Here is a 16173-nt window from a genome sequence, read left to right on the forward strand (position 1 = left end):
GTCCCCAGTGTATGTACAGAATCTCTTTGGATGCTCCTTAACTCTATTTGCCAAAGGTATCTCATGTCCCCTTTTTGCCCTCTGGATTTCCCTTTTATTCGATCCCAGCTGTATATGCTTGTCATATGTTTCCTTTTCTTGGCCACAGCCTCAATTTCTCTAGTCATCTAGTCTTGCCTTTCACCCTAACAGGAACATACTGCCTCTGGACTCTCGTGATCTCATTTTTGAAAGTTTCCCATTTCCAAACCGTCCCTTTTCCTGCAAACAGTCTCTTGAAAGTTCTTGCACAATACCGTCAAAATCGGCCTTATTCCAATTTAGAACTTTAACTTTTGGATCAGATCTGTCCTTTTCCATAGGTATTTCAAAGCTAACAGAATTATGATTACTGGCCACAAAGTGCTCCCCCAATGACACCTCAGCCACTTGCCATGCCTGATGTCCCAAGAGAAGGTCAAGGTTTGCTCCTTCTGCAATAAGTGTTTTCACATACTGAACAAAAAAAATTATTTTACAGTTGAGATTGCCGCTTGTGCTAACTCTGTGTGAACAAGGTTTTTTTTAATTGTTGTTTTGGAATTGCAGTTCAAGGGGAATATATTAAGCACTATAGCAGCAACAGTTGATTTTTGCTTTACAGAAGTGATATCATTAATCCTTTTCAGCTCTGCAGAAGAAACCTTTCTCCTTTAATAAACGTTGATCTATCATTTAAAATTAAAGCAAAAGAAATGTTTACAATGAATTCCAACTTTCTTGTTTTCATTTTTGTTTAAATGCATATAAAATTATGTTGCTAGATTCAAAATGACACAGAATATTGATTTGAAGGAAGTTCTCACTGGCCTAGGAATCTCTGAAATGTTTGGTGCTGAGGCTGACCTCTCAGTAATGACTGGTAAGTAAAGTTCTTCCCATTTAAATAAAAACCAAAAGAACTGTGGATGCTGTAAATCAGGAACAAAAACAGAAATTGCTGGAATAGTTCAGCAGGTCTGGCAGCATCTGTAAAAAAACAGAGTTAACATTTTGGGTCCAGTGACCTGAAACATTAGCTTTGATTTTCTTTCTGTCTTCACAGATGCTGCCAGACCTGCTGCGCTTTTCTACAAACTTCTGTTTTTGTTTTTCTCCTCACTTAAAGTTTGTCTCATTTGCCTGTTTCAGTGCATGTAAAATTCTGTTTAAAACTAGCTGCAGTAACAAATCTTTGAAACTTTCTTCTAATGCTGTAGACGGGCAGCCCTTCCCTTCAGCACTGGTTGTTAGGATGAATTAATAGCTGATGATATTGGAGGAACGAGAATTGTTTTTTAGAAACACGATCAGAAGTTGCTGGAGAATCTCAGCAGGTCGGTCAGCATCTGCGGAGAGAAGGCAGAGAGTTAATGTTTCGGGTCCAGTGACCCCCCCCCGCCCCCTCCTGAATGTAAATAGTGTAATGGTAACAATACTGAAAAGGTTGTGGCACTTTGGAAATAAAGACTGGTGTCTCTGAAGCTTGCCTGTTTACAAAGATGAATTTTAACATTATTGCGGTTACTTTCAAATATCCTTGTAAAAAGAATACCCCCTAATTGCTGGAATGGTTTTTTGCTATTTATAGTCAGCAAAAGCAACTCTCATTTTCAATTTTGGTTGTCTTGTCTAGTCGTTTACCTCCGCTTTTAAGTTTATCCCAATGTGCAGGATTTGTATTTCAGGTACTGTCGGGGTACGCTGATGATATTGAAGTGAAGGATGAACGTGGCACAGATACACAGGGGCAGTTGACCTAAGCTAGCAGCACAGTTACAACTTGGTCAAAAGGAGGCTGTAGAGAGAGAGAGAGAGAGAGACATGACCACAGTTCAAAACCTACTTTTAAAATTGTCTATTTGTGAATTTTGGGTTAGAAAAAAAAAATCACAAAGTGCTGTTAATTTGAAGTCTAGCACTCGAGCACAAAATTACAAGTTACAGATCATTGCAGTTAAATTTTAATGACAACTACTATGCCTATTATTGTGTGAGTGACGTTATTAAACTAAGTTGTTTATTCAGTCAGTTGAATTCTGACTGCTGCCCCACAGCAAATATGCACTGTCACACTTCTCTCATTCAATCACAGAAGGCACTGGCCATATTTTAGAAGAAATTGGAGCACCAAGGAGAGGCCCACTCTTTTTCTCTTCGTATTGGGCTTCGGTATTGCAATAGCTTAGGCATGGCAATACACTGGTCTCGGGCCTTCTATTTGAAATAAACCTCTGCAAGTAAATTGCCCAAATTGGTAACATTTTTGTACATCAATGATATTGATATGAACACAAAAGGCTGAATTTGACTAGAAATAAGTGGTATCCATTTCAGTGAGTTTCGTGAAAGGTTTTGCTTCGTGAACGCAAGCAGGTCTTCTCATGCTGTTCTCCACCGCTCACCTCATTAACTATACACCATGATTCTGTGGCACCCTGCATATGTTATCTTCCATTTAATATTGATGGTAATTACTTACCGCAGGTGGGATACCTTGGGACCATCTGTGCTGGCACCATTTTTAAAGTCAGGCCATGCACCACGTCGAGCATTGTGAGCCAACAGCTGTGTATGATGGGAGAGGAATGGTTAAGGAACCCTTCCAATGCACGTGCATTTCAAATACAAGTGCACATCTGTAAATATAAACCTACTTTCCATCTATCTGATCAGTAGTCATTGTGAATTCAGCTATAAGAACCAGGCTACATAGGTTACCTGTCCTTGAGTTATCCCATTTTAAAGTCTGTCTGAAAGAGGGCTACTCTTTCAATGTCATCCAGTGAAGCATAATATCACCTTGTTGTTTGATTGTGGGAGTGTCCACACAGGAAAGCATTCCTACAGTTTGGAATATTCACTTTCATTCACAAATGGCAAACAAAAGTGGCTAAAGATAAGCTGTGTTTGCTTCTAGGAGCAGATTGCTTCTGCTTGCCTTTTATAGTAGCAAATGAACAGTTACTATGCCTACCGGAACCAAGTCAGTTACCTCTTGCTTGGCCTGTACCTCACCCTAGGCGCTCTGTCATTGACTTCATTATGCTCCTCAGAAAACTGCTGTCACTCTCTCAGGTCTTCAGCATCCATCATGACCCCTCATTATCTGCTCCAGTTTGGTAGAGCGCAGCAGGCTAAAATCATGTCCACACTCTTTCTGGACTTTACTACAAGGCCCACCCCCAGACCTATCTGAGCATCAGAACATTCTCTTCAGGTGGCCTATTGTCTGCTGCACCATAGCCCTGGTGGAAGAATAGACTACATTGAGTCTATGTTCAGCCTGCATTATGGGGTTGTGTAACACTCGCCAGCCACAGTTGCAAAAGGTAGCCCTTATCTCCCAGTAAACATCCTTGTAAGACATTCAGCCATGCATCAAAGCACAAACATGGAAATTCTCAAGAATGTAGGCACCATATATGTAGTGATTTCAATGCGACGTGTACAATCTATCGTTAGCTTTCCCCAGGAACAGGGCACTGCTGGCAAAACCTATTCCCTGGGCTGCAGCACTGACCTCATCACAGGGTGAAAAATATGACGTGGCACAGATTGCAATGTAACTGCCTTGATATGTTTGGTCAAGGGTTGAGAGGTTGCACACAGGTGCTTAATGGGTCATTGGAAGCAACCAGTTGCATAAAAGACTACATTATCCAACTAACCTGCCACTGCCCATGTGGTATTGGGCTTTGAACATTCCACCCCATAAGTTAGGCAGCTCTACTCCCTGGTTCTCCAGTAGTAAATCTTCACCACAATATGCTGGAGAGCTGATCAGAATACACTGCAACAAGATTAGTGGTGTTTCGGTGGTGGCAAAGACAACATCCAGTGTAGATCCAAGGTGCCAGATCCAGACACAAAATGCAAAGAGAAATTATTTAATATTTTCTTTAAATTTACAATTAGTTGTATTTCATCATCTGTAACTCCCAGATATTTAAGTAAATTTTTAAAAAAAATTATTTAGTAAAATAAAAATTTTGACAGCAAAGCAGTTGCAACTGTGAATGTCATCTTCATGTTATCGGCCTGTAATTTGTAGCCAATGAGGAAGTAAATGACTCTTTTTGCTGTTGACCTCAAAGGAAGCTGCCTACAAAGCACTGCAACTTCTGAATTATGGGTTTCACTTTTTTTTAAAAAACTGTTACTTGATCCATCTCAGCATTAACATTGGGGGATGTCTGGTGTGCAGCAGTGGTGATATCATCAAGAAAACAAAGCACTCACGCAACATGAAGAATTCCCACAAATAGCTTATGAAGAAGAGTCATACTGGACTTGAAGTATTAAACTGTGTTTCTGTCTCCACTGATGCTCCCAGACCTATTGAGTTTCTCCAGCATTTTCTGTTTTTATTTCAGATTTCCAGCATCCCCCACAACATGCTTTATATATTAATTAATTTTATAAAAAGCACTGATTGTCCTTTTTAATTATGTTGCAGTTAAATAAAGATTAGTGTTATCACCGTGTAATTGAGTACCAGTCAGTAATGGTTTAAGTGGTAACAATAATTAAAATAATGTTAATTCACCAAATTTGCCATCAGGATACATTTTGACTGAAGAAAGAGCAATTGGACTTCAGAAGATGTCTCTGTGCAGGGGAATCAAGGATACCAAATAAGATGTGCGATCTATATGCATTTGTCCATTGGCTCAAAATTTATTACATTTTTTATCAATTCTGATAAAAGGGCATTTTAATCAGAACTGTTAACTTTCCTTTTCTCCACAGATGCTACCTGACCTAAGCATTTGCAGTAATTTTTGATTTTTATTTCAGACACCCAACATCTGCAGTATTTTTTACTTCAGTGTTGTAATTCAGTTTGACAGTTTACTTCAAAGCTAATGGGTTCCTTAGCTTGTGAAATGTGTCATTTTCTCTCCCTTATTTACAGAAAAGAAGGACTTGCATATTTCCAAGGCTATTCATACATCTTTTATTGAAGTGACTGAAGAAGGTTCTGAAGCAGCTGCAGCCTCGGGTATTGTGCTGTATTAAATCTCAAATATTTGAGTCTTGCACATTGGTTGAAAGAATGTTAAAAGCTCTAGTTTCTTGTCACATTTTGATTTTAATTCTGTGTCCCCTGTGCCAGTGTGTAAGGTCTTTATTCATTTATATTTATTGATGTTAAGGAATAGAAATTTGTCTTTGGTATTTGTAGAAAAATGGATATTTAGGATCAGCTGTCCATTATATGCAACACTTTGTGTTCTGTTCCATTGCACTTAATGGAACTGAATATCAGGTTCTGGGTGTAATGGGCAGCAAGCATGATACTGCCATCTTGTGCAGGTTTACAGACTAATAACATAGGGCCGGACATTTGCATCCAAGATGGCTAACTTGGCATATCATCCTCCGGAAACAATGCTCTGAGTGGCATGATTCCCAGTCTGGGAGGGGCTGGGTGCAAGTGTAGAATGGTAGATAAGTCCAGTGCTTCAGTCACAAACTAGAGACAAACACGAACGCCCAAACAAGCTGATTCCAAAGGTCCTTTCGGTTCTGAAGAACTGCATCCCAATTGATTTGCTAAATAGTAAGTCCACTAACCCCCTCATTTGATCACCAGCCACCCAGTGGCACCTTTATAACCCCCATTCCAACTCATGCCTCCTGTAACCTCTGCATCCACTCCCTTTGACTTTTTTCCTCCCCTTTCCCCTCTTACACGCATTATCTTTTGTCCTCACACCTTGCATGTTGATTGACCAAGTATTTGTCGGGGCAGATCTCAACACTGTTAAGATGAAATAAAATAAGATTTATCTATTTATTACAGCTTTCGCCACAAAATGCAAACAACTCTCATTTGAGAAAGCCCATTCCATATTCCAGCTCCTTAATATCTCACAGAAAATAACTTTTCTTAATTCCACATCAAATACAGCTAATCTTTAATAACCTCTTTGAGCCATCAATCAAACTTTGTCTTGCAATGCTCATTATGATTAGATCGTGGAAGTTGTTAGCCGCATAATGGCAAGACTTACTGTCAACAAACAGCAATTGAAATTACTAGGGCACTTTTTACCATTCTAACAGACACCTGTGGGCAACAGTTTTCAATTTTTTTTGAAATGTTTAGCCAATTTAAATAAAAACAACAAGCCTTTCCGTACTTCAGACTTCATTTGCCCTTCAAGAACATTAGTAACTTCTTCAGGATTCACAATTCTTTGTACTTGTTTCAGCAAAATTACTTAAACTTGAGTTGAATTGTCCTTGTTGAATTTGGGTTTTCTCATTTGGTAAGTCACTTCCCACTTCAGTTTCTCTTCTCCCCCCACCCCCCCCCCCCCCACAAGCCATGCTCCATTCAAAACAGACAGGGAAGGACTACAGATCTGGTCCTTTGCATGCCATTTGTAAAGATTGCCAGTGTCTTCATGACTGGGCCTATTTTCCAAATTAAAAGCAAACATTTTGAGATAGGCTGAAATTTAACAGTCAGAACTATGAGACTAGTAAGGAAACATAGCAACCCATTTCAACAAAATGATGACAGGAACAAGAAGGTAATTGACCCCCACCAAATGTGATTAAACTGAAGATGATGATGTTCCATAGACTAATAGGAATTCATTAACTCTGAAACACTCACCAAAGCAACAGCTGTGAAGATAAAGAGTTAATCTGTCAGCTAGAACTCTACACCTATACTTGTGTATTTCAGCATTTTCTGTGCTTATTTCAGATTTCCAACTCCTGCCATTTTACTTTTTAAGAAATTGTGGCACCAGACTTCTGCAACAGTTAACTAAGACATAAGTGAAGGAAATCTTGACTAAGTTACATGCATAAGCTTGCCTGAAATATTTGTAACTGCATGTGTAAATTATGTAATGCTGTAACATTAATGAAATGTAAGAAGACAGAGTATTGAATACAAGACATCAAATCTTTGCCTGTCTTGTTTTGTTTTCCTGCAATCCCCTCTCTACCTTTCCAACTCTTCCTCTTCTCTTCATCCCCAACATCACCAGTAGAATGTTCGACTTGTTTTGGCCAGATGTACTGGAACTCTGACCCTAATTATTTTATGCTTAAAGCCCAGTTATTTTATCATGGTAGAATCTCATTGCGTTGAGTCTAGTCTGCTGGCTGGAGCACCAAAATGTTGTGGTGTGGATCCTCACCACAGCTTATCATGGTTAAAAACAAAATTGGATAGATTTGCTCCCACCTTTTTTTGTCTCCTGGCAGTAATGTGCAGGGCCTTCTTGGTTTTGTGTGATAGAGAACAGCCACTGGGTCACGTACCAGAAAGAGGCTGTTGTGTGAAGCAAGATGTAGTTTGTCGCATGATAGCGGCATGGTGGCTCAGTGGTTAGCACTGCATCCTCACAGCGCCAGGGACCCGGGTTCAATTCTCACCTTGGGTGACCTGTGTGGAGTTTGCACATTCTTCCCGTGTCTGCGTGGGTTTCCTCCACAGTCCAAAGATGTGCAGGCTAGGTGGATCAGCCATGTTAAATGGCCCGTAGTGTTCAGGGGTGTGTGGTTTATAGGGGGATGGGTCTGGGTGGGATGTTTCAAGGTGCAGTGTGGACTTGTTGGACCGAAGGACCTGTTTCCAAACTGTAAGTAATCTAATCTAAAAGAACTACAAATTACATTGGTACAATAATCACAGTAATAATTTCTGTGTGGGAGAGCTCAACGTTAGGTGTTTGTACTTCAAGGGTTAAATATGTTGTTCTTCCTGTGTCCTTAAGCCATTACACCCATAATCGGGTGGCTGAAAGCACTGTTAATTATCCAGTTACACCCTTGTACAACATGTGAGAAACTTGCATTGCTTTTTGTCAGACAGACGTTTTGAACCACAAACCACTCGGGCAGTGATAAGGTGATGGGACTTCCTGTGGAATCACGATTCTGAGGACATAAGTCCCAACTAGTGATAGCTTCCAGCCAATCAGGGGCTGGCAGCTCTCACAGCAGCAGTGCCACTGAGGAGGCAGTGACTGCTCCAAGAAGAACTTTCCCACCACTCCCCCTCCCACCCCCTAAAGAGTTCCATAATCACTTAAGGCTGAGGCCACAGTGGGTAATGTAAGGGGGTCTTCACGTGTTGGGGATTATGGGAGGCAAGGAGATGTATGTGGTTCTCAATCGGCTATTAGTTGGTCATCTAAGGGCCTTGACTGACAGTGGGATGGGTAGGTCAGATGTGGACCTTCCCACCAAAATCAACACGTAGGTGAGAAACGAGTGGGATTTAGGTGTGCAACCACTGACTTAATTACATGCCCTTACCACCTCCAAGCTCACAACCCATGAGAACAGGAGATTTCACTCCACATCCTTGATCATGTTCCGTAGCTGTAAGCCAATTGTTCCTTGTTATCCATTGTCTTTCAAGGTGCTTAGGAAAACCATGTTGGAAGCAATTTCAAAGGAAAATTGATCAAGACGTTGTTTATATTATTAATTATCAGGAGTTGGACTGGGGAATGAATATGCTAGTTAATTTATCATTTATGCAGGTTATTTTGTTGCCTTTGGTATATTTAAGGTGTTCTGTGGGGAAATCTGTACTTGTATGACGCATCTTCTTTTTTCCTTTTTGGCTCATGACATACAGCTGACACAAATATATTGGTGGCTATTTGTTCAGCTGCAGTCATTGTTAAAAGAGCTAGATCAAATGTTGCTGTGGGTCGTTTGATTTAGATTAACCATTTCCTTCTCATTTACTATCATGTACATCTCCTTCTTCAGACTGGCAAATCCAAATAGTCAAATTAAACTAATGAATTTCCAGCAACATCTAATTGGATTGTATTTGTATTTGTTCTTTGCAGAAATGATTGCTGTTAGCAGAATGATGGTCCTTAATCCTCAGATCATTGCTGATCATCCATTTTTCTTTCTGATCAGAAATCGAAGGACAGGTAATTTCCTAACACCAATGTATCAGCACTAACAGCAAAAATCAAGTTCACATTTTGTATGTTAGTATTACACAATACAAAAAGATACTTATTATGAATAATGCACCGCCCTAAATATAAACTGCTAAAAGTTGTGAAAACAAACAAATTGTTACTTTATTAGTCAAGGACTTAATCCAAAGCTATGCATTATTAAAAAATATACAAAATAACTGGATAAATGTAACTACTTTTTATAACCTAAAGACTGACCTATTTCTCTTCCTTTCTAGGTACCATCCTGTTCATGGGCAGAGTCATGCACCCTGAAGATATTAATCCAAATAGACATGATTTTGAAGCTTTGTAGATGCACCAGTTTTACACTGATAATGCCTCATTTAACAGCTTTTCATTCATAAATGATGTGTTTTGCAGTTTTGCACTTTTACAGTCTGGTAATTTTTGTCATAACTAGCTGAAGTAAAAGAATAGAGAAAATTTGTAGGAGAAGTCTGTATTTACAACATGTTTTGTAGTACTGTTATTGTACTGTCACCTTCCTCTCCTAAATACATGAACATTGTTCCATATTTATAACGTTCTAAACTATTTAATTATGAAGCCCTTGGTAATACTCTTAATGCTACAATGGTAGTTTTAAAAATAAAGTGAAAGTTATGTGCCAAGCCTTTGCTTAGATATTTGTATTTCATTTCAGTATTTTCTGGGCTGCAGGTAGTGTTCCAGAAATCACCCAAGTGGCCCTTCCCTTGCACCCACTCCAACCTATTCACACAATCACAATAGAACAGGAAAGATAAAGGCTAACTCTTCGCTGTCCTTGCCACAATTGAGGATCTTAAGTAGACTATTAATGACTAACTAGTGACCTCTATTTTGAGGTTAGCTGGAGTTAGGAGGACTGGGGTAGGCTGGCTTCTTGGGTTTCCCCTTCCAATATCAGGATTAGAGTGTTTGCCAATCAGATTAGTAGATCAGGCAGGGCTTGCACTCAAACAAGAAGCAGAAGCTCTGTTTTTACCTAAATGGCTGCAGGAGTGTCCCTGTTGGCAGAGGGTGCATTCCTTGCTGATGCTTAGGATGGCAGGGTGGAAAACCCAGCCATGTGAAAAAGTCCTGTTCCTGTGTGACGGTGTGGCTTACAAATTTTTATTGTTTAAAGATATAAAAATATGAGAAAAATGTCATTTGAATATTCTTGTGTAAATGAAATGAGCCAAATGGTAATTGCGTGTGCAATAGCCATGTGCCCATTCTCTAACAGCAGTTTCCAACGACTCTGTAAATCATGTGATGCTGAAGTCTATACCCACTTTTCTAAGTTACAACTCTCAATTTTACAACTTTATAATTTCATCTGACATTGGTTGCTATACAAAAGTGCTGTGCTAAAATATGGGTTTCTGATTGCCATGCTGTTTTATTACAGTGATACTTGAGGAGTAATGTGCTGTGGATTTTAAAAAAACCTGTCCTTTTATATGTTTCACTTATGCCCCGCATCTCAAATACTGTGAGCAGTTTTAGTCTCCTTATCCAAGGAAGGATATAACTGCATTGGAGGTTGGTCAGAGTGGTTTTACTAGATTGATACCTGGAATGGGTGGGTTGGTTATTAGGTAATTGGACATGTTGGACTTGTTTCCACTAGAGTTTAGGAAAGCGAGGGGTGAACTGATTGAAGTGTATCGGATCCTGAATACTCCTGACAAATGGACATGGAAAGGATGTCTCCTGTTGTAGCGAGTCCAGAACTAGGGGACACTGTTTTAAAGTTTGGTGTCACTCTTTTGAGATGCTGATGAGGAGTACTCTCTGCTTTAGTATGCAGTGAAGGTATGTTCATTGATAATTTTTAACATGAAATCATGTAGATTTTATTAGGCTGGGGTGTCAAGGCTTATTGTGTGGATAAAAATCTTATTGAATACCAGAAAAGGCTTGAAAGGCCAAGTTTCCTAATTCTCCTAAGCATTTCTCTTTTATTTTGGCACCCTTGTTAAGCACTTCCATTCCAATCCTTTATAGCTTCGAAATTGTGGCTACACAACAGTAGTGCTGATTTGGAAATGACAACAATGTCTGACATGTGTAAGGTGGTTTTGCTCTCTGAGTGCTGGTGCTGAAATTATCGCAACCATTGGACAGATATCAGTGATTGGATAGACAGAATGGCGAGAAAGTGGGCAGAACATGCTGATTTTTTTTTTCCAGCTTATAAAAATCATTGTGCCAATAAGGTGTATTTAAGTACTTTGGTTTCAAAGGTTCTGCAAGCACTTCTGGCTCATACATGGTTAAATAGGTGGCTACAGTATTTTCAGAGAGAATCAGAGAGAATACCTACAGTGTGGAAACAGGCCCTTCGGCCCAACAAGTCCACACCGAACCTCGGAGCATCCCACCCAGACTCATGCCCCTATAACCCCCCTAATCTACACATCCCTTTGGGCAATTTAGCATGTCCAATCCACCTAACCTGCTCATCTTTGGACTGTGGGAGGAAACCGGAGCACCCGGAGAAAACCCAGGTATGGTTCAACTTGTATGATGTGCAAAGCTATTCCATGTATGGTAGTTTATCTAGGTGTTTAAAGAATGTTTGTTCGTGTGTAAATGTTTTCAGAAAGTGGAACTTGAGTTGCATTTAATCGTTAAAAACCATCTGCAGTGATTTTCCTGTTCTGGCGATAAGGAAACAAACCTATGAATGTTAGAAGTTAGATGCAAAATCCAATGAAAAGCGTATTCTAGTCTGTTTCAACTTCTGTAAAGGGGGAAGAAAATATTTATAACAGCTTTGTGTGTAAGCCCTTTAACAGACCTCCCACGCCCCCCACCCTCCCTTACTGGTACTGGCTCATCTGAAGTGCATCTAGTTTCATCATTAAACATTGTGCAAAATTATGTCATCTGTTTTTGTGATGAATTAGCTACAGAAAACCTGGAGGAAAATAACCCAGAATGATGTAAATTATCTTCCAAATCTGGCCCAGGGAAAGCTAGTGCTTGGTAATAATTGGTGCACATGTACATTTAGCTGGTATCCTTTATAACCAGTTATAATGAATTTTAGGTTCAGCGAGGTGCAAACACAAATATGCACCTCAAAACTTCAAGCTTAATTCTTCAAGCTTTTACTGAAAAGTGCTAATTCTCCAAGAACCCATATGTTCCTAAGAAGTCCACCATATTTCTAAAACCCTGTAATCCAAGCTTCCTATTGGATGCAGGTGGTAATTTGGGGTTTACTGTTTAGCTTTTTATTTGTAACTGGAAGTCCTGGAGATATCAGCACATACAGAAAAATTTTAAACTTCTAAATGCTCAAAGCTTGCTAAAAGGTTATTGAACTGATGGTAAGTAAACTCTTGTTCATGGATGACTGCACTTACATTGCATGTAGTCTGAAGTGTGTAAATTTGTTTCTGGACCACTCTGCCCTATCCACAGAAGTCTTAAGAAGATGAAATCTTCTATCCGTTACTATCAACAATACACTTTTCCATTCAGTTTAAACATATTGCTATCTTCAGAGTATCCACATCAATAGCACAGCACTGGCTGAATAAATCAGCCATCACCTAGCATGATCAAAGTCTACCAGCCATTTGCTTTCGTATCATGTTTTTATGGATACGTGACTTGGATAATGTATCAGCATTTCACAAAGCTTCCAGATAGAAGCATTCCATTCTCTCACTGACTGTTTACAACATCAGATGGTCTAAACAGAATGCTGACACGAGGTTCTTGCAAAGTGCTGGGTATCTGGCATTGAAAGCATGCTCGTAAGCTCGACTTTGCTGGGTCAGTCATGTGATTCACACACAGGATTCATGGGCTCCAAAGACCGTGCACTACAGCCAGCTGAACATGGGAATCTATTGCACTGGAGATCCCAAACATACTTACAAAGACAATCTGAAAGCCAGCATCACAGCTTGCATTCAGGTTCCCAATACATGGGGAAAAGCCACTTCAGACAGCCTGTCATCAACTGATTTGGACATTTCACTAGAACAGGACAAGAACAGCATAGTATCAATATCTCAATTCAACCTTCCAACACTGATTTCACACAATATTTGCAATCTGTTTTTGTAACTCATGATTTGGGTCCTGATTTTTTTTTTTGCCAGGATGGAGTGCATCTGTGGAAAATATGCTGTCAGGTATTAGAAGTTTCACCCCCAAGTATGCATCTAATTTTTACAGGGACAGGTTTTAGGGCAGACTTTTTAAATGACCAGCTGTGTCTTCTGAAGCAGAAATTTAGAGTCTCTGGTGTCTGGAATCTAGAGTAAGGCGATTTAGACCAGGTAAGAGTGTGATTGTTCTCTCTGCATTCTGTTTGATTTTAGAGGGTACTCTGTCCATGTGGTCCCAGGCTACCTTGAGGAGGGGTATGAGACATGGATCCTGTCAGACGTGGGGATGGCAGCTGTGGATATGGGACTGTTACTTGTGGGGAAGATTGTGTACAGAGCATTTAAGCATATTTTAATCTGAATAAAAGCTCCTTCAGATCTAAACAACTTGTTGAGATCTCTGGAAGTGTCTAGAAAACTGAATAAATGTATGAACAAGAGTGCTTTTCTCAGTGGAGTGTATTTTTCAATATAGAAATTTAAATAATTGAACTTTTTATCTGTCATCCAACTTTGGTATTTGTGGAGCTTTTAAAGTTCATTCATGGGGTAGGAGTGTCAGTGGTTGGGCTGTCATTTATTGCCCCTGAGAAACTGGTGGTGATCTGCCATGAATTACTGTAGTAGTTAGGATGTAGGGACAGCCACGGCATTTATAGGAAGGATGTTTTAAGGAAAAAACCATATGGTTCCAAATCAGGACAGTGGGTGACCTAGAGAGGAACTTGCAGGTCATTATTGATATCATCATGTATCGGCTATCTTTGTTCTTCTAGATGGCAGAGGTCACAGGTTTGGAACCTGCTGTCGAGGGAGGTTTGGTGAATTAACCAAAAGACTGTAGATGCTGGAAATTTGAAACAAACACAGTGAATACTGGAGAAACTTGGCACGTTTGGCAGCATCTGTGGAGAGAAACAGTTAATATTTCATGTCTGGTAATGACTTCTTCAGAATTGGTAAATTTTTGGGTACATTTAGGCACCGAGTTTGCATTACTATATGAAAGGCTTTGAGGGATGGATAAGGGGTGGGGAATATTGATAGGGCATGGGGAGTATAAGGTGGGAGGGAGGGGCACGGAGAAGGACTGGCTGTAAGTTTTATTAAACTTCTTTACATGATGTACCCTTTTGAATCTGGCCTAAGGGCAGTTTAATGGAGGTAAGATGCCCTTTAAGACTGTAAAAACAATCTTGTTCCTAAAAAAAATATGTAACCTCATCAGAACTTGAAAAACTGGCAAGAAAGTCCCCAAAAAAGACGGCATTTTTTAAAAAAGGTATGTAGTTGAGCGTACCTACTTCTTTAAAAATCATTGAAGAATTTGTGCTGCATGACTGGTTTCCCAAACTAATCATTTTAATAATGGGATCCCTATTGAGTATTGCTGGACAGCTGTAACTTCTTATTGAATGGAAATGTTTGTTGATGTAAGGCATTTGAGTGACACATTTTATTGATGTAAAGAATTTGCTTAATGTAATGGATGCTTTGTGTTAATGAGAGCTTCGTTTTTTTTTCTTCAATAGTGACTTAAATATCTTCTGTCAGGATGCTTCCTGATTAATGCTTATGTTGGAGAGTGGGTGATTGGCATATAGAGGAAAGGGCAGAGAGTTGTGGGGGGTAGTGGAATCTTAATTAGCATGGTTTAAGGGCTATGAAGGGTCGTGAACTTGATTTGGGCCAACTAGAGTATAAGGGACCAGGAAAATGAGTTGATTGGCATTGGATGCCAAAGGTCATCCTGGTGCATGGGTTGATCAGCGTGGGGTCATTGAGGGGCCTGGGGATGGTTATAGGGACATAGGTTGGTTCAGATGGAGCATAAGGTCTGAAGGAGTGAGTACGGAAGGGAAGTTTACTGTTTTAATCTTTATTTTCAAATGTTGAAAAGTTCCAGAGTATCCAAGCAAACATCTGGCCCAGTCTGCCTCAGGAATTGGGCAATCTCTTCCCTGGTCACCTGCCCTGACTCCTGACCAAGTATACACCTCCTTCTCTCGTCGCTGTTTTAAATAGGCAATCACTTTATTTTTTAAACTGTGTCCTCTTTTCTAGATTTGCCTACAAGGGGAAGCATCCTCTCCATATCCACGCTGTCAAGACCCCTCAGAATCTCATACATTTCAATCAGACTACCTCTTACCTTTTTCAAATGCAGCAGTTACAAACCTGTACAGAGATATTAGGAACTGCCGATGGTGGAGAATCTGAGATAACACGGCGTGAAGCAGGGATGAACAGAACAGGCCAAGCAGCATCAGAGGAGCAGGAAAGTTTTTTTTTCCTGAAGAAGGGTCTCGACCCAAAACGTCAAACTTTCCTCCTCTGATGCAGCTTGGCCTGCTCTGTTCATCCAGCTTCACACCATGTTATCTCAGTTACAAACCTGGCCTATCCAATCTTTCCTCCAAAATACATCTAGCCCATTCCATATATCTAGGAAACCTCCTTCATACAGCTTCCAATATATCTAAACCTTGTGGTTTCACCAATATCCTGTACGTAATGAGGCATAACAACCCTCTTTTTATTTTTGATTTCCCTTGCGATAAACGATAACATCCTGAGCTTGCTTAAATACTCATTGTACATATATACTAACTTTCCCTGGCCATGCACAGATCCTCTACATTCTCAGCTTTTTTTTGCAATCACTCATAATTTAGATAATGTTTATTTATTTGCCCATTCACAACCTATCTGCATTCCTTTGTAGGATGTTTATGTCCTTTTCACGACTTACTTTCTGATCTTTCTTTGTCTGATTAGTAAATGTAGAAATGGTACCTTCTGTCACTTCATCCAAGTCATTTTATATAAAAATATAAATCATTTGAAGCTGGCAGGGCAGGTTGAGAAAGTGTTAAAAAGGCACATACAACCCTAAGATGTATAGATAGAAACATAGAGTACAAAAGCAAGGAGATTATAATGAATCTTTGCTAAAGCATTAGCTCAGCCTCAACTGTATTATTACATCATACATGAGAAAGGATGTGAAGGCTTCAGAGGCAGTGCACAGATTCGCAATAAATATTCTGGGGGTTAGGGATTCCAGTTACTTT

At 39.7% G+C, this 16173-nt stretch overlaps 1 protein-coding gene across 4 annotated transcripts in view; it reads left to right on the top strand.

Moving 5' to 3' along the window:
* serpini1 (serpin peptidase inhibitor, clade I (neuroserpin), member 1) overlaps positions 1 to 9613 on the top strand; it is a 35086-nt gene extending 25473 nt beyond the window's left edge. For all 4 annotated transcript variants that reach the window (XM_059651074.1, XM_048541946.2, XM_048541945.2 and 1 more), the window contains exons 6-9: positions 804 to 901; positions 4937 to 5023; positions 8856 to 8945; positions 9218 to 9613. In XM_059651074.1, the coding sequence (XP_059507057.1) occupies positions 804 to 901; positions 4937 to 5023; positions 8856 to 8945; positions 9218 to 9294 (352 nt within the window). In that variant the 3' untranslated portion in view covers positions 9295 to 9613. The remainder of the gene's footprint in view (positions 1 to 803; positions 902 to 4936; positions 5024 to 8855; positions 8946 to 9217) is intronic.
* Positions 9614 to 16173: the final 6560 nt, after the last annotated feature.

This window comes from Stegostoma tigrinum, chromosome 14 (genome assembly GCF_030684315.1).
Source record: "Stegostoma tigrinum isolate sSteTig4 chromosome 14, sSteTig4.hap1, whole genome shotgun sequence".
NCBI lineage: Eukaryota > Metazoa > Chordata > Chondrichthyes > Orectolobiformes > Stegostomatidae > Stegostoma > Stegostoma tigrinum.